We start from the raw sequence: 25,197 nt of genomic DNA on the forward strand, positions 1-25,197 counted from the left end.
CTTCGCCAGAGAAGCTCTCGACCCCAGAGGGTTAACTAGGCCTGTTCTGAGACTATGACCTGTGCTGCAAGAAATGAGAGCAGCACCTTCCCGCGTGGGATGGATACCGTCCCGCCCTAACAGGCCAGCAGTGCCCTTAAAATTAGTCCAATTATCTATGAAGCCCACACTGTTTTCAGAGCACCACCTGGACAACCAGCAGTTCAGCGACCATAACCTGCTGTAAGCTACATCGCCACGCCGCATTGGGATGGGGCCAGAGCATACTACAGCATCGGACATCGCCTTTGCTAATTTAAGCACCTTTACAAAGTTACTCTTAGTAACCTCAGACTGACAAAGGTGTATATCATTAGCTCCTACATGGAGAACTATCACTGAGAACCTGTGCTTGCCTAGGACCCTAAGATTACCTGCTATGTCCGGCACCCTGGCTCCCGGTATACACCTGACTAAAGCTGCTGGTGCCCCTAAAGGCTGAGCTAATTTCACGTGCCATATGATAGAGTCCCCTATAACCAGAGCTCTTTCAGGTTTCTCAGCGGGTGCATCACTAAGGAGAGCAAACCTGTTCGACACGTGAAGTGGAGAGGAGTGGTGCTCCTGTGGGCGAGCCTCAGCGGTAGCTTTGGATCTGCGATTATGCTGCCGAGTCGTCACCCATTTGTCCCGCTGTAAGGGCTCTAATGCCGGAGTTGGGGGATTACTAACTCCACCTAGGGCATCCAGACTTTCCCCTGCAGAAACTACACTGTTCTCATTCTTACTGGCCTTCTCTAGAGTCTGAATGTGAACCTCTAAAGTTGCAATCTTCTCCATCAGATAGCTAACTAATCTGCACTTATCACAAATAAAGCTAATAAAGCTATCACTAGCGATGGAGGAAGAATGACTAAACATCCTGCACTCAGCACACTGAACAAGCTGAAGGTGCCATGATAAATGGTTTCTGTACCTTAATCAAAGATCTGTTGATATTAAAGCAGATCCAATGTGGATGGCCTCCATTTGGTGTTTTTGGATGAGACATCTCTCTCTCTCTCTCTCTCTCTCTCTCTCTCTCTGTCTGTCTCACTCACTCACTCTTTGACTCTCTCACTCTCTCTCACACACACACACACACACACAAACAAACAAAAACAAAACCCTTTTATCTTTTGCGTACACAACACACAGACTGTACTGACTCTGAGGTGTGTTCTCTTCCTCCTTCAGGCATCTCATCATCCTCCAGTTTCTGCTTTCTATGTCAGTAACAGGAAAGATGGATTCTGTCTGAGTGGCAGCATCCTGGCCAAGTCCAAGTTCTATGGTATTCACAATGACTCTTCTTTGTTTAGCTCTTTTGTTGTGTGCGTGTTTGTGTTTATTTCAGCATGTGTGTGTATGTTTTGCTTTCAGGAAATTCTCTGTCGGCCATTTTGGATGGAGAAGCCAGACTGACCTTCCTAAACCGAGGAGAAGATTACATCATGAACATGCCATATGCACACTGCAAAGGTAACGCACACTTAGTCACATACACACATGCACAGTATCCATGACAGCCTCACTGTCTGTGTGTGTGCTTCAGGTATCCTGTATGGGACGCTGACACTGGAGCTTGCAGGTCAGGTCACAATCACGTGTGAAAAAACAGGCTACAGTGCACAACTGGAGTTCAAACTGAAGGTGTGTGTGTGTGGTGGTGGTGGTGGTGGGGGGGGGGTTGTTTACGATTACCTTTCTTGTGCTGTAATGTGTCGCTCTGTCTCTCCCCATCAGCCGTTTCTTGGCAGTAGTGACAGTGTGAATCAGATCAGTGGGAAGATTAAACTGGGGAAGGAAGTGCTGGCCACACTGGAGGGTCACTGGGTAAGAGTGTGTGTGTGTGTGTGTGTGTGTGTGTGTGTGTGCTGAAACACGCACAGTGAAGCAATATATATATATGATTGCGTCAGTGTGGTCGTGTGTTTCTGGTTGATGTGCTTTTCCAGCAGTTATGATCGTGTTCCAGCCTGTTAGGGTTTTACTTGGCAGTGTGTAAACATGTCCACATGGAGGATTAGCATTAAAGCTGATTTATACTTCATTGTCGAGTCTTCTCCGTCAGTATGGCATCGCCACTCGCGCAGGGTGAAGTATTTATACTGCACTTAAAGTGCTGATGACACGAACATGACTCTATGCAATTTCTTAAATAAACTATACAACATGGCAAACATGTTAGATTTCTGTTATAATTACGTGAAAAGAAGCTGTTGTTACGCGAATATCCAACTTTTAATTGCACAGCGCAAGAAAACTGGGTCCGTGGCTCGCGGCCATGTTGTGACGTCAGCGGAAGAACACGCTGCGGTTCACTGGCTGTTCTACTCTGGTTCTACTCAATGGAAATGGCGCATGAAAACGCCGGTGAACTCTCTAGTGCTAGCTCTTCCTCTTCTGGGAGTCTAGAATTGTGTTGATCTCTTCCGAATAGAATCTATGAAAGCCTACCCTCTTTACCCTTTGCCTCTCGTTGCTAGGCGGCAGTTACATGAAAGCCGCAAGCTTTCACAAGCAAATACATGACTGATATCACGCCGACTTTATGATTACATTTATGATTATCATGTAGAATCTATAGCTCTACGTACCTTTATCTTATGTCGTTTCACAACACATGTTCTGACAGGAGGACTGTCTTTGGATCCGGCATAGCTACTAGTAGACCCCCTCCGGAATACTGGCAGTGTTGTCAGATTGGGATTTTTCCCGCCCAGTTGGGCGGTTTCAAGTGCATTTTGGTGGGTTTTTAACATATTTTGGGCTGGAAAACTTCAGCTGTATCTGGCAACAGTATCTGGCAACAGATACTGCTGACGTTTTCCAGCCCAAAATATGTTCAGAAACCTCCCAACTGGGCGGAAAAATCCCAATCTGGCAACACTGTGTAGGCACTGCTGATGGTAGTAACACACGTTTGTGCTGAACTGAACACCCAAGAGATTCTTTTAAGCTGGGAAGGGTGTCAAAACGATCCAAATCGAAGTGTTCAGAGCACAGGACGGATGTTGGTGAGGGCTCCCACTTGTCACGAGTGCGCCTGACTTGCTTCACCCACTTCGCATGCAGCTCGGGATCTCTGGGAAACTTGAATAAACTTACCCCATCCTTGTGGGTTTTGGAGCAAAAGCCGGCAACACAACGCGAAGGCATAATAACTATATATATAATAATGTATAATAATGTCTAATAAAAATACTAATAATGATAAACTGAACACCTCTCGCATCAACAACAAACTGGTAAGTTAGGAGGAAGGTTCTTTCGCTGACGTCATATAGCTCCTCCTCCTCTTTCGTCTCCTGGGTGCTGCAGCCCCGTCAAATTTGCCCAAATAGCCGCGTTTATCATCATAACTTGTAAAATCGGCGCCTTCGTGAATTAATATATGGATCATCGGGAATTACTTTTTATGTTATAAAACATCGCCAAAGATGTCAAAAACGTGTCATCAGCACTTTAAGGTGCATGTCTCCTCTAGGAGGCATTGCTACATGAAACACACCAGAATTTACTGCTTTACTAATTTTACACATAGAAGAAAAGCGAAAAACAATGTGAGTTCCGTGTTTCACTATAGAAATAATAAACATAAAATAACAGACAAAATATAGTTTTGAATCAGGTTTACTGTGGAAAAAGAAACCTTGTGTGACTCATTATAAACCACGTGAATTCTCACTTAAAGGGTTTCTGAAGTGTTTTAACTCGTGTGTGTTCAGAAGGATGTGAGGCTCAAAGCACTTCATTATAACGTTTAAATCCACAATTCATTCAGTCACTGACTGACTAATGCTTTATTATTTTTTTATTGAGTTATGGTTTACATCACTGACACTGTGTGTTTATTGGGGGTCTGTTTGAAGTAAAAGAAAAGTTTGTGAAATTGCAGAATTAAACTGACCGTTATAATGAACCTCACACTTTATATTAACTTGGTATTGTGATAAAAATTTCTGATTTCTGAGAAGGAGGGGCAGTTGGAAATGCAATGCTACTAAGCGGAACAATCAGAGTTGTTGTGGTCTGCGTCACTACCAGGGTTAATATAGTTCTTGAAAACTAAGACTAAATCTGTCAGTGAAAAAATAATTATTTTGTTAACTGAAATAAAAATAACAGTTTTCAAAAAATGAAAACTAAATAAAAACTACAGTGAAAAATGCAACACAAAATAAAACGAAATAGAATGACAGGGAACATCAGCTTTGGTTTCATTTTGGTTTCATTTTCCCCTTAGAGACAGTAACAGACTAGTTCCAGAAGGTGGCAGTAATGTAATGTTGATTGCTGTAAAACTCCAAAGATGATGATGGTGCTTGCTGTGCTAACTCGCAGTGCATGGACCTTGTCTGCTGAAGTATACCTGGGCTACTTTGAGCGTATTGGTGAGCTGTGAGCTCGTCACAACGCCATCTTAAAAAGTTGATTTTTCAGTGTCAGATAAGACGACAGATAAGTGATTAGACAAAATTCCTTGTGATTGCAATGATTTGCAAATCATGGAAATCCCATATTTCATTGAAAATAGTACAGAGACAACAAAAATGTTGAAACTGAGGAAAAATGTTTTGTTTTGAAAAATATATGCTCATTTTGAATTTTATGGCAACAACACATTTCAGAAAAGTTGGGACAGGGGCAACAAAAGACTGAAAATGTTGTGTAATGTTTAAAAAAAAAACACCTAATTTGGTTCATTGTCAACAGGTCAGTAAGATGGTTAGGCATAAAAAGAGCACTTAGAGTGGTCTTTCTGGTGTACATGGAGAGCACCACTGCCTGCACTGTGCGTGAGTAACGTACTAGTGAGAGAACAACATTCCGGTTTCACCAGATCACTGATGCACAGTGTGAGAACAAAAAGATGGTTCAGTACATGGATTTCTTACTATCGCAGCTTTGATGCTACCTTTAACTTCATGGCTATGGTGATCGAACTAAGCGGAGATGTACATCCCCTGCCTGGGCCATCTACTGGATCTGTGTTAAGGATAACTACTCGAATCACAAACCGCCCTAATGATCATCGTGCAATAAAGAATTCACGCATTCAGTTTGTCAGTAATGCGGTTGACGTCCGCAGAACAAACAATCTCCTTCATAATTTAATTTCCATAAGCATTCAACCAACAAGGGCACTGGGCCATACAGATCAAAACAATCGGATCTGTGGACAGCGGCACTGTATCAAAATTTCTCATTTGAACGTATGCTCGCTGAAAAATTGCGTGCATTTCCACCAAGTTCATGATCTTATAACTGGGGTGATTTTGATGTGTTTTCTATTTCTGAGTCTTGGCTCAGCTCATCCGTGAGAAACAAGGAAATCAACATTGACGGTTATAGGCTCGTCAGATTGGACCAGGAGGGGCGTGCCGGTGTGGGCGTTTGTGTGTATGTATGAGACACCTTGAAAGTGAAAATACTTTGTGATCTTACGGCTACATCTGCTAGTGGCTTCCAAGAACTTTGGCTGAGTTTGCAACACAAAAAGTTAAAGTCTCTGATCATCTGTGTCGCATATAGACCCCTGGACGTCCCTTTGATCTGCCTTACCGATGATTTTGTTCCTGCTTACTCCCAGGCTGCCCTGCTTGGAAAGGAAATCATAATAACTGGTGACCTTAACTGCAACGTCCTGGCCGATAAGCCTGAGTCTCGCACCCTGAAAGACATGCTCCATCTTGAATCTTAGTCAACTCATCACTGAGCCAACTAGGGTGATGGAAACTACCGAATCGCTGATTGTCATCCTCGTCCACAGAAAAGAACTCATAAAGCACAGTGGGGTCCTACAAACTACAATAAGTGATCACTTTCTAGTGTACGGTGTACTCAACTTTAAGCTCTCGAAATCTCAACAAGCAGTCATTACAAGGCGCAGTTATAAGAAATTTGACAGTGAAGCTTTTAATGCAGATATTTCATACGTCCCTCGGACACTATTAGTCGGTTTGACCATATTGATGATCAGGTATCCACCTTCAATAAGTTGTTTCTTAATGTTCTGGGTCATCATGCACTTTTAAGAACCTTTACAGCCAAGTATAGGAAATCTTATGTGATTACTCCTGAGATCAAAGGCCTCATGTCCCAACGTGATGCCTTACAGAAACGTGCCTGCAAGACCTCTCATCCCAGTGACTGGGATACATATAGAGTATTACATCGTGAAGTTAAGTCAAAGATCATTAAGGCTGAGTCAGAGTTTGTCAAAAATTAGATCAATTCAAATAAGCAAAACAAGTCTTCTATATGGAAAACCGTGCGTCGCTGTCTGAACCCAGGAGGAGGAAGCTCTGCACAGTCATACTCTCGCAACTGCTCTGATGTCGCCAATGAGTTTAATCAGTTCTTTATCTCTGTTGGCAACAAGACTGCCAAGCAGGCAGAACAACTCACTCTGGACTTTGACTTGCACCTTCCAGAGACACTCTCTCTATCCCCAGCAGCTTCTGTGAAGGACTCCACACTGAAATTTGCATTCGAGCAAGTCACTCCTAAGCATGTCAGGAAAATCATCACTAGTATGCCATCTAACAAGTCACCAGGCTTTGACAAGGTCAGCATGGGCGTTAAGTCCTGCCTTCTGCACATCTTACCAGTTATCATATGTCTCTTCAACACCTCTCTGATGTCCAGGATCTTTCCCACAGACTGGAAACAGGCTGAGGTGGTTGCCCATCCTAAAGATGGCAACAACAGACCTATCTCTTTGTTGCCTGTCCTGTCCAAGGTGTTAGAGCAAATTGCACATGAGCAGTTGGTACATTTCCTTACATCAAACAACAAGTTGTCTGTCCATCAAAGTGGTAATAAACGGTTTCACTCCACGGAAACTCGTGGCATATTCTTTCTATTTTGGGACTGCTCTTTTCAATCTTTACCTGAACGATCTTCCACTTATGTAAAACCAGCAACGTGGAATCATATGTTGATGACTCAAAGTTGTATTTATCCTTCCCGTGGAATACTATGGATGATGGATGATCTCAAGAAAGACCTACTGCATGTGGCATTGTGGTGTTGTTCTAACCACCTACTCATTAACCCAGAGAAGACCAAATTTTGTGTTTTTGGATCAAGCAAAATGTTGAATCAAGTTTTGATTCCTGCAATGACTTTCCTCGGAGAGCAATTGAAGGTAGAAGACTCTGTAAAGGACCTAGGTGTGATCTTAGACAAAGGACTCTCATTGAAGGAGCATGTGGACACACTCTTGTTTCGTGTCTCATGGGAAAGTTGGGTATGATTAACAGAATCGGGGATCTTCTTGATCATTCCACCTTATTCGCTGTAATCAATTCACTTATATTCCAAGCTGTTTTACTGTTCCTCCGTATGGGCTGGTACCAGTAAGCATAATATCTCCAAACTTCGGTTAGTCCAGAACTTTGCTGCCCACATTCTTTCAGGAAAGCAGAAATTTGACCACATTCAGCCAACACTCAAACAGTTGAAACTGCTTCCTGTAGTGGATTGTCTTTGTCTCAGAGATGGTGTGCAAATGTACAAGTGCCTTAATGGATTAGCACCTAGCTATTTGTGCAACATGTTCAACAAGAGATTGCAAATTCACGACTACAACACCAGAAAAGGGATTTGTTGCACCTCCCTAAGCGCAGGACTGCTCTAGCTCAGAACTCGTTTCCTTACAGAGGTATAAAAATCTGGAACTCGTTGCCTGATGAGATAGAGTTGCTCTACAGTAGCCTCTTTTAAGCGCCAGCTGAGACATCACTTGCTGAGTGATTGGCTTACAAGTTAATATTTGCGTATTGGAATTTACGGCAGTATTTTAACCAGTAATCATAGTTAACTGTAGGTTTATTATTATTGATTTCTGAGTCGTTTTAGTGATTTCTTGAATTGTAAATAGGACGTATATTAATTTTCTTCAGTATATTGTAAATTGGATATGAAGATCCCGTCTGCGAATCCAATAAAGTCTTTTGCATTTGTAACATCCCAGAGAGGCGGAGTCTCTCAGAAGTAAAGATGGGGCGGGGTTCACCGCTCTGTGGAAGACTGCGTGGGCAAACAGTGCAGCAATTTAAGAATAACGTTCCTCAATGTAAAACTGCAAAGAATTTGGGGATCACATCAGCTATGGTCCATAATATCATTAAAAGATTCAGAGAATCTGGAGAAATCTCTGTCTGCAAGAGACAAGGCTGAAAACTGACATTGGATGCCTGTGATCTTCAGGCCCTCAGGAGACACTGCATTAAAAGCAGACACGTGTCTGTAGTGGAAATCACTGTATGGGCTCAGGAACACTTCAGAAAACTATCGTCTGTGAAAACACTTCATTATTGCATCCACAAATGCAAGTTAAAACCAGATATAAACAATATCCAGAAACCCCGCCCCCTTCTCTGGGCCTGAACTCTTTTACGATGGACTGAGGCGAAGTGGAAAACTGTCCCGAGGTCTGACGAATCAAAAGTAGAAATTCTTTTTAGAAATCATGGACACCACGTCCTCCAGGCTAAAGAGGACAGGGACCATCCGGCTTGTTATCGGTGCACAGCTCAAAAGCATTCAGCATCTGTGATGGTATGAGGGGGCGTTAGTGCACATGACATGGGGAGCTTGTACATCTGGGAAGGCATCATTAATGCTGAATGATATAAACACGTTTCAGAGCAATATGCTGCCATCCAGACTAAATCTTTTTCAGGGAAGGCCTTCCTTCTTTCAGTAAGACAACGCCAAACTGCTTTCTGCACATATTAAAATTGCATGGTGCCGTAGTAAAAGAGTCCAGGTGCAAAACTGGCCTGCCTGCAGTCCAGACCTGTCTCCCATTTAAAATATTTGGCGCATTATGAAGCGCAAAATACAACAAAGGAGACCCTGAACTGTTGAGCAACTGAAATTGTATATCAGGCAAGAAGGGGACAACATTTCTCTTTCAAAACTACAGCAATTGGTTTCCTCAGATCCCAAATATTTAGTGTGATTTAAAAGTAGAGGTGGTGCAGCGGTAAACACGCCCCTGTCCCACCTTTTTCTGAAATGTGTTTCTGACATCAAATTCAAAATGAGCATATATTTTTCAAAAAACAATAAAATTTCTCAGTTTCAGCATTTGATATGTTGCTTTGGTACTATTTTCAGTGAAATATAGGGCTTCCATCCACCCATCCATTTTCTTCTGTGTATCCGAAGTCAGATCGGGATGGCAGCAGGGTATTCTAGGTGTTCTCCTTCCCAGCAACACTTTCCAGTTCCTCCTGGTGGATCTCAAGGCACTCCCAGGCCAGATGAGATATATAATCTCCAGCATATTCTAGGTCTACCCAGAGGTCTCCTCCCAGTTGGATGTGCCCGGAAAACCTCCAAAGGAAAGCGCCCAGGAGGCATCCTAATCAGATGCCTAAACCACCTCAGGTGACTCCTTTCGACATGAAGGAGCAGCCGCTCTACTCTGAGATCTCTCTGAATGTCTGAGCTTCTCACGCTATCTCTAAGGGTGAGCCCAGCGACCCTACGGAGAAAGCTCATTTCAGCCTCCTGTATCTGCGATGTCATCCTTTTGGTCACTACCCAAAGTTCATGACCATAGGTGAGGGTTGGAATGTATATTGACTGGTAAATCAAAAGCTTTGCCTTCCGGCTCAGCTCCCTCTTCACCACAATATACTGGTACAATGCTCACATTACTGCTGACGCCGCCCCAATCCACTTGTCCATCTCATGCTCCGTTTTACAGTCACTCGTGAACAAGACCCCGAGATACTCAAACTCCTTCACTTGGGGCAGTAACTCACTCCCAACCGAGAGGGAGCACTCCGCCATTTTCCGGCAGAGAACCATGGCCTCAGACTTTGGAGGTGCTGGCATTCATCCCAGCTGCTTCACTCTCAGCTGCAAACCATCCCAGTGCTTGCTGAAGGTCATGCTCTGAAGAAGCCAACAGAACCACATCATCTGCATAGAGCAGAGATGCAGTTTTGAGGTTCCCAAACCAGACACCCTCCTCACCCTGGCCGCGCCTTGAGATCCCATCCATGAATATCACAAACAGGATTGGCGACAAGGAGGGCAGCCTTGGCAGAGTCCAATACCCACCGGAAACGTGTTTGACTTTGTGCTGAGAATGCGGACACAGTTCACACTTTGGTTGTACAAGGACCGGATGGCTCGTAGCAACGGCCCCGATACCCCCATACTCCCGCAGCGCCCACCACAAGAGCCCCCAGGGGACATGGTCGTAAGCCTTTTCCAAATCTACAAAACACATGTACACTGGCTGGTCATACTCCCACGAACCCCCCAACAACCCTGCCAGGGTAAAGACCTGGTCCACTGTTCCACAGCCAGGACAGAATCCGCCATTGCTCCTCCTGAATCTGAGGTTTGGCAATCGGTCAGAGCCTCCTTTCCAATACCCTGGAATAAACCTTCCCGGGGATGGTGAGCAGTGTGATACCCCTATAATTGGAGCACACTTTCCGGTCCCCCTTTTTGAAAAGAGGAACCACCACCCTGGTCTCCCACTCCACAGACACTGTACCCAACCTCCACACGACATTGAAGAGGCGTGTCAGCCAAGAAAGCCCAACAATGTCCAGAGCCTTCAGCATCTCAGGGCAAATCTCATCCACCCCTGGCGCCTTGCCACTGAGGAGCTTCTTGCCTGCCTCAGTGACTTCTGTCAGAGATATGGGTGAAGCTTCCCCTGAGTCCTCAGACTCCGTTCAAGTTCAGGAGTTCCTCAAAGTGCTCCTTCCACTGCCTGACAATATCCCCAGTTTGGGTCAGCAGTTCTCCTCCATGGCTGCGCACAGCCTGAGGCAAGCCCTGCTTCCCTTTCCTGAGTCGCTGAACGTATTTTCAGTGAAATATAGGGATTCCATAACTTGTAAATCATTGTATTCCGTTTTTATTTACATTTTACACAGCATCCAAACTTTTTTTTCTTTTCTTTTTTTTGGAATTGGGGTTGTAAATTGAGCAATATTCAGTGACTTTTTAAAAATAAGTAAAGCTTATATTTGTAAGGAATAAAGAATTCTCTATCAGAAAAGTCTACGATAAAACACGATAGTCTGACCTATCATGATGTCCAGTTTAATTTAGTTGAGCAAAGATGGATTTCTTTCCTGTTGGCTATAAACAAATGAAAAACACGCTCACTGACACGCCTGTGCGACACGCTCAGAGTCACAAACCCTCTGTCATGTATCTTCATTATTGCTCAGCATTATTTGTGTTAAAACACATACTGTATTTTCACTGATGTAGTCAATAATGCAATGTAAGTAACAGCAAAACAGTAAACAGCTTGTGTCCTATCTGGTGGTGGTGGTGGTTGTTGTTATTATTATTATTATTATTATGTCTATGGCTGTGCAATAGCTGAAAAACTAAATCAAAACTAAACTAAAACTAGTCAGTTCCTCAAAATAAAAAATCAAAATAAAACTATTTATGCACTTGTAAAACTAAACTTAAAAAAACAAACCGAAAGACTAAAAAACATTAATATATTTCAAAACTATAATCACTCTGGTCGCTGTGCTGTGTGGTTACATTTCTGGGGAGGTGCGTGTCAGGGTGTGGCGTAGGGTCTGGTGCATTTAACTATAAAAACAGATTTTATATTTGAAAAAATATTATTGGAGTTCACATTAATCAAGGCACATTTAAGTGAAGTGTGTTTGTGCAATTTTTGATTATTCACTATCCTGACATGCAGCGCTCATGCAGGAATTCAGAAACAGATTTTCTTGTCCATCTAACTCAGCTAAACACACTAGCATTGTGGCTCATGTTGCATACTTGTACACTATTCTAGACCGTTACTGAGTACGAACACAAACCAGTTTTTCTTTAGTAGTTAGTGTTTGAATTTTAAAAGCTTCCTGTGTCACTTTCGAGTGCCAGCCTTCTGGATTTTCTGGATTAGTAAATCCTTCTGAATGTAAGGTCAGAGTTTTTTATTTCAGACGTGTTGAAATGCACCATAACACAATGGAAAGTTTTAAAGAGAAACGGAGCTCGTCAGCCTGAATAACTTCAGCATTCAAGTAATTGTTAAACGTTTTACAGTTTGACTTGAAAACCTGGAAGACAGGGATGTTTTGGCTTTGACCTTTCAACTATCGGAGATGTGGGTTTTTAGTCCTCCATATGTCTATAAGATACACAGGAGTGTGTGTGAACTATACTTCTCACATTACTGCTCCTTTTTCACACGCTCACACAGTTGAGCATTGAGTATAAACCAGCCCAGTTTCCTTCGTATCTGACCAGATCACACCACAGTGTTGTGGCTTATTTTCCCATAACATGCCTCCTCATGTTTTGTTTCTTATGTACCTAGTGCAAGGAATATTTCTTTGGTTTTTAGTCCTTAACATGTAAACACTACTGAAATATTAAAATGTCAAAATATTACTGTAGTCCTAAATTGTCTATTTGTTGCTGTTTCCGTAACGTTTGGGGTTTTTATGGGATGGGGTTGTTAACCCTATGCCCAACCCCCAACCTGGAGGACCAGGAATCATCTTAGTCTGATCTCTACCTCTCGACCTGTCTGATATGATTGAATCTATGGCATAGCTCTTGGGGTCATTGAGATACACAAGCCCCCATACCATGACAAGGTGATGATCCAGTGGGGGCAAATAGACCTACTACTATTGGGTGCGATTGGCTTCCAGAGTCACAAGAGGCTCATATGATTGCTAGTGGTGAAAGCTACGATGAAGCCACTAGCAGGAAGATGGGAGTTCTGAGCGCCAAAATGAAGACCAAGATTGGTTTTTGGAATGTAAGGACAATGTACGATACTGGGAAGTTAACACAGGTAACATCTGAGATGAGACGTTATAGCTTGGATATCCTCAGCATAAGTGAGAGCAGATGGACAGGGTCGGAAAGAATGAGAACCACCACAGGCAAAGCAGTATTATATTCAGGAAAGGACAGCCAACATTGCGAGGGAGTAGCCATCATACTGAGGAAAGGCATAGAGAAGAGCCTTACTGAATGGAAACCAGTCAATAGCAGACTCATCAAGATCAGAATGAAAGTCAAAGTCCCTTCCCACGCCATGTGGCGCGTAGGGCAGCGCCGATCTCAGTTTTCATAGCCCTCGGCCTCTCGCCTATTACATAGCTAGGGTTACAGTGGGGGGGTTGGTCCTGTGGTAACCGCGAGAGTTTAACGCCCCACTCGCATCTGTATTGCAGCACGCCTTGCCAGACGGCAGTAGGTACCATTTTTATGATGGTCTTTGGTATGACCTGACCGTGAGTAGAACTCGCGATCTCCTGATCGAGAGATGGACACGCTAACCACTAGGCCAACTCGCGGTGTCAGAATGAAAAGTAATCAGGTTAACACCACTATCATCCAGTGTTATGGCCCAACAAATAACAATGATGAAGATGTCAAAGATGAATTTTATGAGCAGCTGTAGGCAGAATTAGAAAGCGTATCAAGACATGATCTGAAAATTGTAATGGGAGACTTGAATGCAAAAGTTGGGAACGACAATACCACCTACGAAAGAGCCATGGGAAAAGAGGGTTGTGGTAATAGGAATGAAAATGGTGAAAGGCTATTGGAACTTTTTATCACCTATGATTTTGTTGTTGGAGGGACACTCTTTCCACATAGACATTCACAAGTTGATATGGTGTTCACCGAATGGAAGAGACTGAAATCAGATTGACCACCTACTGATCAACGGGACTTGGAGACAATCTCGACTTGAGGTGAGGGTAAAGCGAGGAGCCAATGTTGGTAGCGATCACCACCTTGTAGTAGCAGTATTGAAAGTGAAATTGAGGAAAACGGGAGTGAAGAAGTCAGTCAGGTCGCGATGTAATATAGAGAGATTACGAGATCCAAAAGTGAAGAATGCATTTGTACTACAGTTAACGAACAGATTTCAAGCACTGGCGAGCATGGAAGATCGCACACATCCTGACACAGATGAAGTTAACGCCAAATGGGAACGGGTAAAAACTGCCTACCAGGAGACAAGTGAAGCATGCCTAGGAACCCAGCAGAAGCAAAGAAGAGAGTGGATGATAACAGACACTTGGCAGTTAATTGAAAGAAGAAGAGCTATAAAGAAGCAGATGAATGATGCAAAATCCAGTAGGCTGAATGCTACAAGCTGCAATACCAGGAGGCAAACTGCGAAGTCAGAAAAAAGGTTAGAGCAGACAAATGAGCATTTATGGACAATCTCGCAAGAGAGGCAGAGGATGCAGCTGGAAGAGGCAAACAAGGAAAAGTGTATAAGATCACCTAGAGTAGTGTGTGGCAAGTATAGAGGAACCACCAATATACCAATCACAGACAAACAAGGACGACTTCTTACGACTGAGGCAGAGCAAGATGCTAGATGGGCAGAGCACTTCAGTGAAATTTTAAATAGACCACCACCAACAGTAGAGGCTGACATACAGGAAGCAGAAGTTGATCTGGACATTAGTACCGACCCACCAACCAGAGGAGAGATAATAGCAGCTATAAAGACCTTGAAGAATGGAAAAACCCCCGGTCAAGACAACCTTAATGCTGAGCTGTTCAAGGCCGACCCAGTACTTACAGCTGGATTTCTACAGCCACTCTTTGACATCATCTGGGAGAAAGTCAAGGTTCCTGATGACTGGACAAAAGGAAAAATTGTGAAGATCCCGAAAAAAGGCTCCTTGAGGGACTGTAGTAACTGGTGTGGAATCTCACACTTATCAATCCCAAGTAAGATACTAGGGAAAATTATTGTCCAACGACAAACGTGTGCAGTGGACCAACAGCTTCATAATGAGCAAGCAGGTTTTAGAAAAGGAAGAGGATGTATAGAACAGATATTTGCACACCATATCATTATTGAGCAATGCACAGAATGGCAGAGGCAACTTTACATCAATTTCATCAACTTTGAGAAGGTCTTCGACAGCCTTCACAGGGACCGCTTATGGCAAATACTACGAGCATATGGGATCCCCCAGAACTTGGTTTCTGTCGTCAAGAGTTTTTATACCAACTTTATATGCCATGTGGGGAACAGTGATTACACTTTTGCAGTGATGACTGGTGTGAGACAAGGGTGCATGATGTCAACACTACTCTTCAACCTTGTCATTGATTGGGTGATGCGACGAACAACAGAAGATCAAAACAGAGGTATTAAATGGACTCTGTTTTCATTTCTGGAAGACTTAGATTTTGCAGACAATCTAGCATTATTGTTCCATACTTACCAACAGACGCAGGAGAAATCATCTCGTCTCAGTGATTTTGCTCAACAGATTGGCCTGACGATCAACCAGAAGAAATCAGAAGTTATGACCTTAAACATTCAGAACCCGCCACCAGTCAAGGTGAATGGCAAAGTTTTACAAACAACGGAGGAGTTTACCTATCTGGGAAGCATTGTTACAAGTGAGGGAGGAGCAGGTAAAGATATCAAGAACCGACTCAGTAAAACTAGCTATGCCTTCAATATGCTCAACAGTGTCTGAAAGTCTCAGTAATACAGTATTAAGACCGAACTGAAACTGTATCAGAGCTGCGTCCTTTCCACCCTTCTATACACATCAGAATGCTGGAGAATGACAGAAGATGACCTTAACAAACTATCCATCTTCCACACAAAGAACGTGCGAAGAATCCTGAGAATATTTTGGTCAAATAAGATCACAAATGAAGAACTACTGAGTAAATGCAAACGAGAGCATGGGAACTATACATGTGAGAAGGAGATGGACGTGGATAAGGCATGTCCTCAGGAGGGAAAAGAATGACAATGCAAAAACAGCGCTGCATTAGACACCTGAGGGAAAGAGAAAACGGGGTAGGCCAAAGAACACCTGGCGCAGAACGGTGGAGGGAGAACTGAAAACATGGTGAGACACATGGGGTACCATCCAGAGAATAGCCCAAAGCAGGCAGGAGTGGAGGGCTTTTGTTGCTGCCCTACATGCCAGTTAGGGATAACAGGCAAGAAGAAGAAAGAAGTCCTAAATTGTAAATCTGGAATCTAAAAAATGCAGAGTGGCTTGAGGTCTCAGAAATTTCATAATGGCTATTTGCGATCATTTGTCCTAAAGGTTTGGGAACCCGTGCTGTGTAGCCTGTTGCAGGGCCTTGGGTACAGGATAGAGCCATTGCACGTTGGTCACTCTCGGTGGGTTCTTGATGAGGTGGAACTGTGCTGAAACTGAAAAGCTGAACTCCTCCCGTCCTCACCACCTTCTATCGAGGGACAATCGAAAGCGTCCTGATCAGCGGTCTTGCTGTGTGGTGTGGGAACTACACAGTCTCCGACTGTAAGACCCTACAGCAGACTGTGAGAACAGCTGAAAAGATCATTAGGGTTTCTCTATCCGCCGTCGTCTCATGGAGGTTTTCCTTGCTGTTGTTGCCTTGGGTTTGCTCATTCAGGATCCATCCATTATCCATAACCGCTTATCCTGTACAGGGTCGCGGGCTGGAGCCTATCCCAGCCGACTATGGGCGGGAGGCGGGTTACACCCTGGATAAGTCACCAGATCATCACAGGGCTGACACACAGAGACAAACAACCATTCACACTCACATTCACACCTACAGTCAATTTAGTGTCACCAATTATCCTAACCTGCATGTCTTTAGACTGTGGGGGAAACCAGAGCACCCGGAGGAAACCCACGTGGACACGGGGAGAACATGCAAACTCCACACAGAAAGGCCACGGGGCTCAAACCCAGAACCTTCTTGCTGTGAGGCGACAGTCCTAACCACTACACCACTGTGTCATCCCTCATTCAGGATAAATTCATGAATTTCAAAGATGTGTCTGGAATTTCTGTACAGTATTTCTGTAAAGCTGCTTTGTGACTAGGGTTGCCACCATTCAGAAATGAAAATAAGGGACGCCCACCACGGCTCCTTGGGGCCATGACCACCACGGGCACGACTCCCATGGGGTGGGGTGCCCGCAGCAGTGGTATGTTTTATTTTGTAGGTGTTTTTAGTAAAGGGGTGATCAAGAAAGCAATTACTCATACTTAAAGCTTGAAATGCTTTATTGCCAATGCTGTAAAAATGTATAATGTACAAGTGGGCAGCAATGAACTTTTAAAATCTAATCTAAATATATTGAGAACTTTAATATCACTGTAAATGTAAGTGCATAACTGTTCTTAGTGTAGGGACTCTCTTTGTGAACCTTGGGGACATTTTTACTTAGAGAGGAAAAAAGAGAACAAAAAACAACAAAAACACAACAAACATGTATGTCTGCTTATTCAAGAATGCAGAAAACAAGAAAGTGCAAAACATTACTCCTTCCCTCAACAGTCCTGAGTTCATCAGGAACTGTTGTGTTTCTCTTGTCTGTGGAGTAGACCAGATTTAAACAGTCAACAGATTTCCCTCACTTCTTGACAACTCTGTCATCCTTTTTAACACGTCCAGTCGGACGGATGAATGATCATGAATTCAAACAATCAATCAATCAAACAAATGACAATCATAACATAATGTCCCATACCGTATCACTCTCAGGAGATGATTGGGGGATAAAGAGCTGTGACACTGACGCTTGTGTCTTCTGTGTTCTTACATATCTGCAGTGTTGCTCTCCTGACGAATGCTGTCTAATGTCAGACAGCCCACCGTCCGCCACTGAACACACTCGCCGGCAGACTTTACAGTTTGCTCTGTAGTCGTCTCCACTCACGCTCGCACTGTCCAGCCAAGGATGTGCCTCTTCCCACTCACGTCTTTATTTTTGTAAGCATTTACGCTTTTGAGGACGTGGTGGAGTCCCGGGTGCAGCAGACATTTTTAAAAGGCCCGGGTTTTTTGAGCAGCGCCGGTGTGTGTCGCTAGGCAACCGTGACAGCGCCACATGCAGTGACCCAGGTAGCCAGACACGGACGCACAGAGCGTGACACAGAGTGGAGGGGTTTGTGTCCTGGGTAGATCCCGCAACGTAGTATTTCCTGTTTTATTTTGTTCATTATTGTTAGATTTAGTGTTATGTGTGAGACAGACATGTGTATTGGACATTTATGAAAATACGGAACAAATCGCGTCCCGTATCGGTCCAATACAGGACACAAGATTTAATTGCCAAATAAAGGACGATTCCGTATTTTACGGGACGGGTGGCAACCCTATTTGTGACTCTGTCCATTGTTGAAAGTGTGATACAAATAAAACTGAAGGGAACTGAATCATCACCTTGTACAATAACGTCTGCATCTGCAAAGCCACCAGTATTGTGCATGACCCATCTCACTCTTCTCACCCATCTCACCCCTCTAAACCGTCTCATGCACTTTGCTGTCTGGAAGAAGGTACAGGAGCGTCTATGCCCCTACCAGCAGACGCCACAGCATTTTCCTCCCTGGGGCAGTCAGATTACTGAACACCCTGCTGCTTCCCAGTGCTCACCTGAGCTCGTCAGACACCTGCCCCAGTGTGACTCAATACCACTGCACACCGTGCTTTATAAAGCTGCATCAGACACTTTGATTATTAATGAGACTCATGCTAAGCTAATATTGCTGCTACATTTATTGCTGTTAAATGACACAATTTACAGGCAATTGTTACACTTGTTTTCCCACACAATGCAGCTCTGTTGTCCTGTATACTCTCCTGTGTTTATTGTCCAGTGCGTTTATTGTCCTGCATTCAGCTTGCACTTTATACAACCCCGATTCCAAAAAAGTTGGGACAAAGTACAAATTGTAAATAAAAACGGAATGCAATAATTTACAAATCTCAAAAACTGATATTGTATTCACAATAGAACATAGACAACATATCAAATGTCGAAAGTGAGACATTTTGAAATTTCATGCCAAATATTGGCTCATTTGAAATTTCATGACAGCAACACATCTCAGAAAAGTTGGGACAGGGGCAATAAGAGGCTGGAAAAGTTAAAGGTACAAAAAAGGAACAGCTGGAGGACCAAATTGCAACTCATTAGGTCAATTGGCAATAGGTCATTAACATGACTGGGTATAAAAAGAGCATCTTGGAGTGGCAGCGGCTCTCAGAAGTAAAGATGGGAAGAGGATCACCAATCCCCCTAATTCTGCGCCGACAAATAGTGGAGCAATATCAGAAAGGAGTTCGACAGTGTAAAATTGCAAAGAGTTTGAACATATCATCATCTACAGTGCATAATATCATCAAAAGATTCAGAGAATCTGGAAGAATCTCTGTGCGTAAGGGTCAAGGCCGGAAAACCATACTGGGTGCCCGTGATCTTCGGGCCCTTAGACGGCACTGCATCACATACAGGCATGCTTCTGTATTGGAAATCACAAAATGGGCTCAGGAATATTTCCAGAGAACATTATCTGTGAACACAATTCACCGTGACATCCGCCGTTGCCAGCTAAAACTCTATAGTTCAAAGAAGAAGCCGTATCTAAACATGATCCAGAAGCGCAGACGTCTTCTCTGGGCCAAGGCTCATTTAAAATGGACTGTGGCAAAGTGGAAAACTGTTCTGTGGTCAGACGAATCAAAATTTGAAGTTCTTTATGGAAATCAGGGACGCTGTGTCATTCGGACTAAAGAGGAGAAGGACGACCCGAGTTGTTATCAGCGCTCCGTTCAGAAGCCTGCATCTCTGATGGTATGGGGTTGCATTAGTGCGTGTGGCATGGGCAGCTTACACATCTGGAAAGACACCATCAATGCTGAAAGGTATATCCAGGTTCTAGAGCAACATATGCTCCCATCCAGACGACGTCTCTTTCAGGGAAGACCTTGCATTTTCCAACACGACAATACCAAACCACATACTGCATCAATTACAGCGTCATGGCTGTGTAGAAGAAGGGTCCGGGTACTGAACTGGCCAACCTGCAGTCCAGATCTTTCACCCATAGAAAACATTTGGCGCATCATAAAACGGAAGATACGACAAAAAAGACCTAAGACAGTTGAGCAACTAGAATCCTACATTAGACAAGAATGGGTTAACATTCCTATCCCTAAACTTGAGCAACTTGTCTCCTCAGTCCCCAGACGTTTACAGACTGTTGTAAAGAGAAAAGGGGATGTCTCACAGTGGGAAACATGGCCTTGTCCCAACTTTTTGAGATGTGTTGTTGTCATGAAATTTAAAATCACCTAATTTTTCTCTTTAAATGATACATTTTCTCAGTTTAAACATTTGATATGTCATCTATGTTCTATTCTGAATAAAATATGGAATTTTGAAACTTCCACATCATTGCAATCCGTTTTTATTTACAATTTGCACTTTGTCCCAACTTTTTTGGAATCGGGATTGTATGTAGTCCTGTGGACTGTGCCACTGTATAATGTGTTGCATCATGGTCCTGTATCTGAACTATATAGTTTCCCTGTGGAGTGGGGATTAAGAATTACCTCCAACGTAACCCGTGCATGTCGTAAGAGGTGACCTGAAAGGGGTAAGGGAAGAAAAACCCTGACAGAAAATCCTTCACAGTGGGCCAGCACCTGCCTGAAGTATAAACTGCTATGGAATCTAACACGAAAAGAATACATAAGGAAGAAAGGGTTCTTGAACCGGTTCCGTTCAGGATTCCTTGAGTCTTGGTGCCAAGTAGTGACCCAACCCACATTTTCACCAGTTTTGAGTGGAACTGTTGTAATCCAGGCTGTGTGATGAACAGGGGACGTGGCACAACAGGAGTAAACAGTTGTAGCAAGATAGCAATGTGCTTTGATTACCTGCCAGCTTTTGGTCAGTTATTGCAGATATTTGTCTTCATTCCATTTTTTCTGAAGATGTTTTCTTTTCCATTGTGTTCTCCGTCGCTGCGCTCTGCTTCCTCTCCAAACAGTAAACTGATTTCATGGTTTGCACTGAAAAAACAAAACGGCTATATTTTGGTTCCAGCTGGGAACCAACTTTTCAGGTTCTGGGCCAATTTATTCTTGGTCAAATGCTCTGAATGGGTCAAAATTTGATGCAAGAACGGAACTTGTTTCCTGTTGTTCGAAAAGGGGTCTGAGTCGATATACTTTCCCTCAGGGCGCAAGTGCAAGCGCAGTTTCAGCGGAACCAACAGGTCACTGAAGCCCCTTGGGAAAATGAGGAGGTTGTCCTGGGTGAAGCATTATCATTATTGAAAATGCAGGGTGGTGATTTATTCATTGACTCCTCTTCGCCTGCCAATCTCTGGGTGTGTTCCATCTGACAGGACAGTGAGGTCTTCATGAATGATAAGAAGTCGGGTGTGTGTGAGATATTCTGGAACCCAACTCCAGAGCTCCGGCAGAGTCGCCTCACCCGCTGCACTGTTGCTCTGGAAGAACAGGGGGACTTTGAGTCTGAGAGGTATGTATATATATACACACACACACACACACACACACACACACAGAACAAACATTTGTTTGATTCCTTCATATCCCTCCGTCTGTCTGTAGACTGTGGCAGCATGTGACTCGTGCTATCCTGAATAAAGACCAGACGGAGGCGACCAATGAGAAGTTTGTGTTGGAGGAGGCTCAGAGGAAGTCTGCACGAGAGAGGAAGCTGAAGAACGAGCAGTGGAAGCCGGTGCTGTTCGATCAGGATGCCAGCAGTGGAGACTGGCACTATCGCTACGCAGAGTAAATTCACATCACGGTCACTCTATAACTGATGATGCACTGAGAGAAGGAACACCACAGCTCCCTCTGCTGGAGTTCTTACACAGCAACATGACACAATTATAATCATAACTAATCTGACTAATGCTACAATGAATAACTCCTAGCAAGTGCTGCCAGGCAAAACAAACCTCGCCTGGCAGCACTTATTTTATACCTATATGTTGATAATGGTAATATTTCTCAATCATCAGCTGTCAGGTTATAGTCCTATGAAAATCCATGACCTTGAGTTTGACATTTCAAAGTCATTCAAGGTCAAAGGTCATGGTGCCAAGTGAAAGCCCATATGGCACTTCCTATAAGTTGATAATGGTAAATATCTGTCTCATATCAACCGTTTTCAAGTTACAGCCCTCTGAAAATCTGTGACCTTAAGTTTGACCTTTTCAAGGTTAAAGATCATGGTGCCAAATGAAAGGCCATATGGGAGTTCCTATATGCTCATAATAGTAAACATTTGTCTGTTGGCAACCGTTTTTGAGTTATAATGGAAAATGTTATTTTGACAGAAAGGGTGACCTTGACTTTCACTTTGACCCGATTACTCACAAAAATTTAATCAGGTATTCTACGGACCATTGCTCTCCTACCTTGAAAATTTGAAGTCAATCGGTGTATCAGAATCAGAATTACTTTATTAATCCCCGGAGGGAAATTCATGACACGTGCACGCGCGCACACCCTGGCATTTGACCCTCAACTGCCAAGAAAAAGATTAGAGAGACCCATCATGGAGCACATCAATGGAAGCAGAATTGAGAGATGAACATTTTGGAATTGGTTTGAAGTAAATATGATGAATATGAAGGAAGATATCACAAAAGAAAACAATTTTGACCTTTTTGGTGACCTTAACCGGATGACCCTCAAAATGTTGGCGGTTCTATTTGAGACCAATTTCCATCTATCCTGGAAGTTTCATGAAGATTGGTCCAGCTGTTTTCCCATAATGTTGCTAACAAAAAACAAAGAAACCTCACCGAAAACAATACCTCGCCCCCTGGTGGACTCCGTCCCGGGCGAGGTAATAATGCCACTGGAATTAATAATGGCCAACACTCGCTGATCATATGCAAAGTAAAATTAAAAAAACAGCCCTCTAGTGGTCAGAGGCAGTACTGCATCACAGCAGTGACCATGACAACAGAGTAATAACGTCATTATCTCCATCTCTCTCTTTCTTTCTCTCTCTCTCTCTGTCAGCACTCGTCCATGGGATCCTCTGAATGATCTGGTGCAGTTTGAGAAAGATGGCCGAGTTCAGACTAAAGTTCGTCACAGGACTCCTATGGTACGTTCAGCCAGTGTAGTTAGTCTCAGTGCACAGGGCTGCCGGAGGGACAATTACCTGAGCCAGGTACGTCCTTCAGCTATGCCCAGTTTCTTTACCCTGCTGTGCTCCGCCCATCCATCAGAATCACTGTCACCAGGCTGAAACACCTCACTCTGGCTTCTTATGTGTTTTGCTACTTTTTACTACCATGTCGTGTGTGTGTGTCTTTTCCATATTTTAAGCATGTATAAAAATTGCATAAAATGTAGAAAAACTTTAAAAACAATTTCCACTGTGTGCCATCAATCACCAAATTCACCAATCACGAAACATTAGTTGGTGATTGGAGTAAACATGGCGTGTGTGCGTATGTGAGAGAGAGCGCTGCTTGCATATCCTTAAGCTGTGATAAAATATAGAATAGAGTTTCATAGTAACTTTACACATTTAGTGTGTAAAGTTTGTGTGTTTGTGTGTGTGTGTGTTACCTAGGTAACAGGACCAAAGCGGAAGCATAAGCAGAATGATAAACCCAAAAATCCAGAGAGCGGCTGCTCATCTCCAGAACTAGAACATCACGACTCATCAGGCAGTGAGAGTGAGACAGACAGACACACACACACATACATATATATATACACACACACACACACACACACAGAGGTATCGTAAAATGTGTGTATTACAGGACAGAAGAGTAAACTTGGCAACCGTGGGAGAAAGAAAGTGTCGGATCTGTCAGAGTTACAGAGTGCAGTAGAGTCCATCAAACACACACAGCATGACATCTGCAGGTACACACACACACACACGCGCGCACACACTGATTCCGTGGAGTAATGGTAAGTGAATATTGGTTGTGTTGTGTACAGGAGTGTGAGCGCTCTGCAGAGTCGGGTGGAGGATCAGAGCTTCTTCCTCACGCAGAGAGATTACATCATCATCATCTTCCTCATCGGCCTACAGCTCTGCCTCAGCCTTATCCTCAGATAGAGAGAAGGATGGGCGGGTGGAGAGACGGACAGGCGCACAGAGGGACAGACAGACAGAGGGATGGGTGGCGAGACTGACTGACTCAGACTCTATGCTCAAATCTCTTCTCTTCATCGCCCCTCCTTCAGTCTCTCCATCCTTTATTGTCCCTCCCCCAGTCTCTCTCTCTCTCTCTCTCTCTTATATCCACATTCCATTTATCGTCGTTAGCGTAGTAAAGGCAGGTGTCCATGTTTCAGAGCAGAGAGCTGATTGGCTGGTTCAGAGTGAGGTGAAGTGAATGATGGGAAAAGGATTTCTCTGAGGTGCACCTCCATGCTTTCTCTGATTTTTATTCTGGTTTTTATTCATCTTTGTATTGTTTGTTTTTGTGTGTTTATTTCTTCCTGCTGTTCACACTGTCTGTGTGTGTGTGTGTGTGTGTGTGTGTGTGTGTGTGTGTGTGTGAGTGAGAGAGGGAGTGACAGTCACACACCAGTATAATGTTTTTAAAATGTCAGTGTGTTTGTTTTACTCATTGACTGTTTTTTTATGAATTAACATAAATCATTAATGTGGTTCATGTTCATTTTAATATGTAAATGAGCAGGCTTTACATTTCATATGATTTTAAAAAATGTTTACAGAGGACAGTAGCTGTTTGAGCATCATTATTAGCAGGAGTATCTAGGGCGTAGGGTTTAGCATCAGCCCTGTTTTCAGACTTCCTGTTGTAGCAGAACTTCCTGTTGTAGCTCCGCCTCTTCTTTTTTAGCATAGATGTAAATATTTAAAGCCAAATAGCCACTCAGATGACTGAATGTGTGCATACGTGTCAGACACGTGAATGTGTCCACATCAATAATAACTCCAGTTAATGTGCCTTGAAGGGCGGGGTTTCCTCAGAGGGCGGGGTATCAGAAATGTGCAGAGTCCAACTCTTTAATTCCCTTTCATTGGTGTCTGTGTGTGTGTTTCTGCAGTTCACTTCAGTATTGATGTGAATGACTGAAGTTAACTTCCTGTATGTTAATCACCTGTAACATGCCTCAATAAAGAGTAATAAGACCTCACACACCGTGTGTGTGTAAAATGTTTATACATGAATGGATCAACAGCACATGCTTCTGGACCTTTCAGAACCTTTCCTGTATGATAGACTGTTCCTGTATTGGTTCCTGCAGTGTGTGTGTACTACTAAAAGGTTCCTGTAAAAAGTTCCCTGAAAACATTTATTGGTTCCTGAACAGTGTTGAGTTCCAGAATGTGTTCCTGGGTTAATGAGTTTT

At 43.4% G+C, this 25,197-nt stretch overlaps 1 protein-coding gene across 11 annotated transcripts in view; it reads left to right on the top strand.

The window, feature by feature from the left end:
• Positions 1-24,981, top strand: part of osbpl8 (oxysterol binding protein-like 8) — a 96,554-nt gene extending 71,573 nt beyond the window's left edge. For 5 of the 11 annotated variants that reach the window (XM_060903739.1, XM_060903742.1, XM_060903744.1 and 2 more), the window contains 9 exons: positions 1,216-1,312; positions 1,402-1,500; positions 1,574-1,854; positions 21,207-21,343; positions 21,436-21,621; positions 22,867-23,020; positions 23,429-23,534; positions 23,625-23,730; positions 23,809-24,981. In XM_060903739.1, the coding sequence (XP_060759722.1) occupies positions 1,216-1,312; positions 1,402-1,500; positions 1,574-1,854; positions 21,207-21,343; positions 21,436-21,621; positions 22,867-23,020; positions 23,429-23,534; positions 23,625-23,730; positions 23,809-23,929 (1,287 nt within the window). In that variant the 3' untranslated portion in view covers positions 23,930-24,981. The remainder of the gene's footprint in view (positions 1-1,215; positions 1,313-1,401; positions 1,501-1,573; positions 1,855-21,206; positions 21,344-21,435; positions 21,622-22,866; positions 23,021-23,428; positions 23,535-23,624; positions 23,731-23,808) is intronic. The other 6 variants (XM_060903747.1, XM_060903748.1, XM_060903741.1 and 3 more) reach the window with 3 other exon arrangements.
• Positions 24,982-25,197: the final 216 nt, after the last annotated feature.

Source organism: Neoarius graeffei, chromosome 21 (genome assembly GCF_027579695.1).
Source record: "Neoarius graeffei isolate fNeoGra1 chromosome 21, fNeoGra1.pri, whole genome shotgun sequence".
Classification (NCBI taxonomy): domain Eukaryota; kingdom Metazoa; phylum Chordata; class Actinopteri; order Siluriformes; family Ariidae; genus Neoarius; species Neoarius graeffei.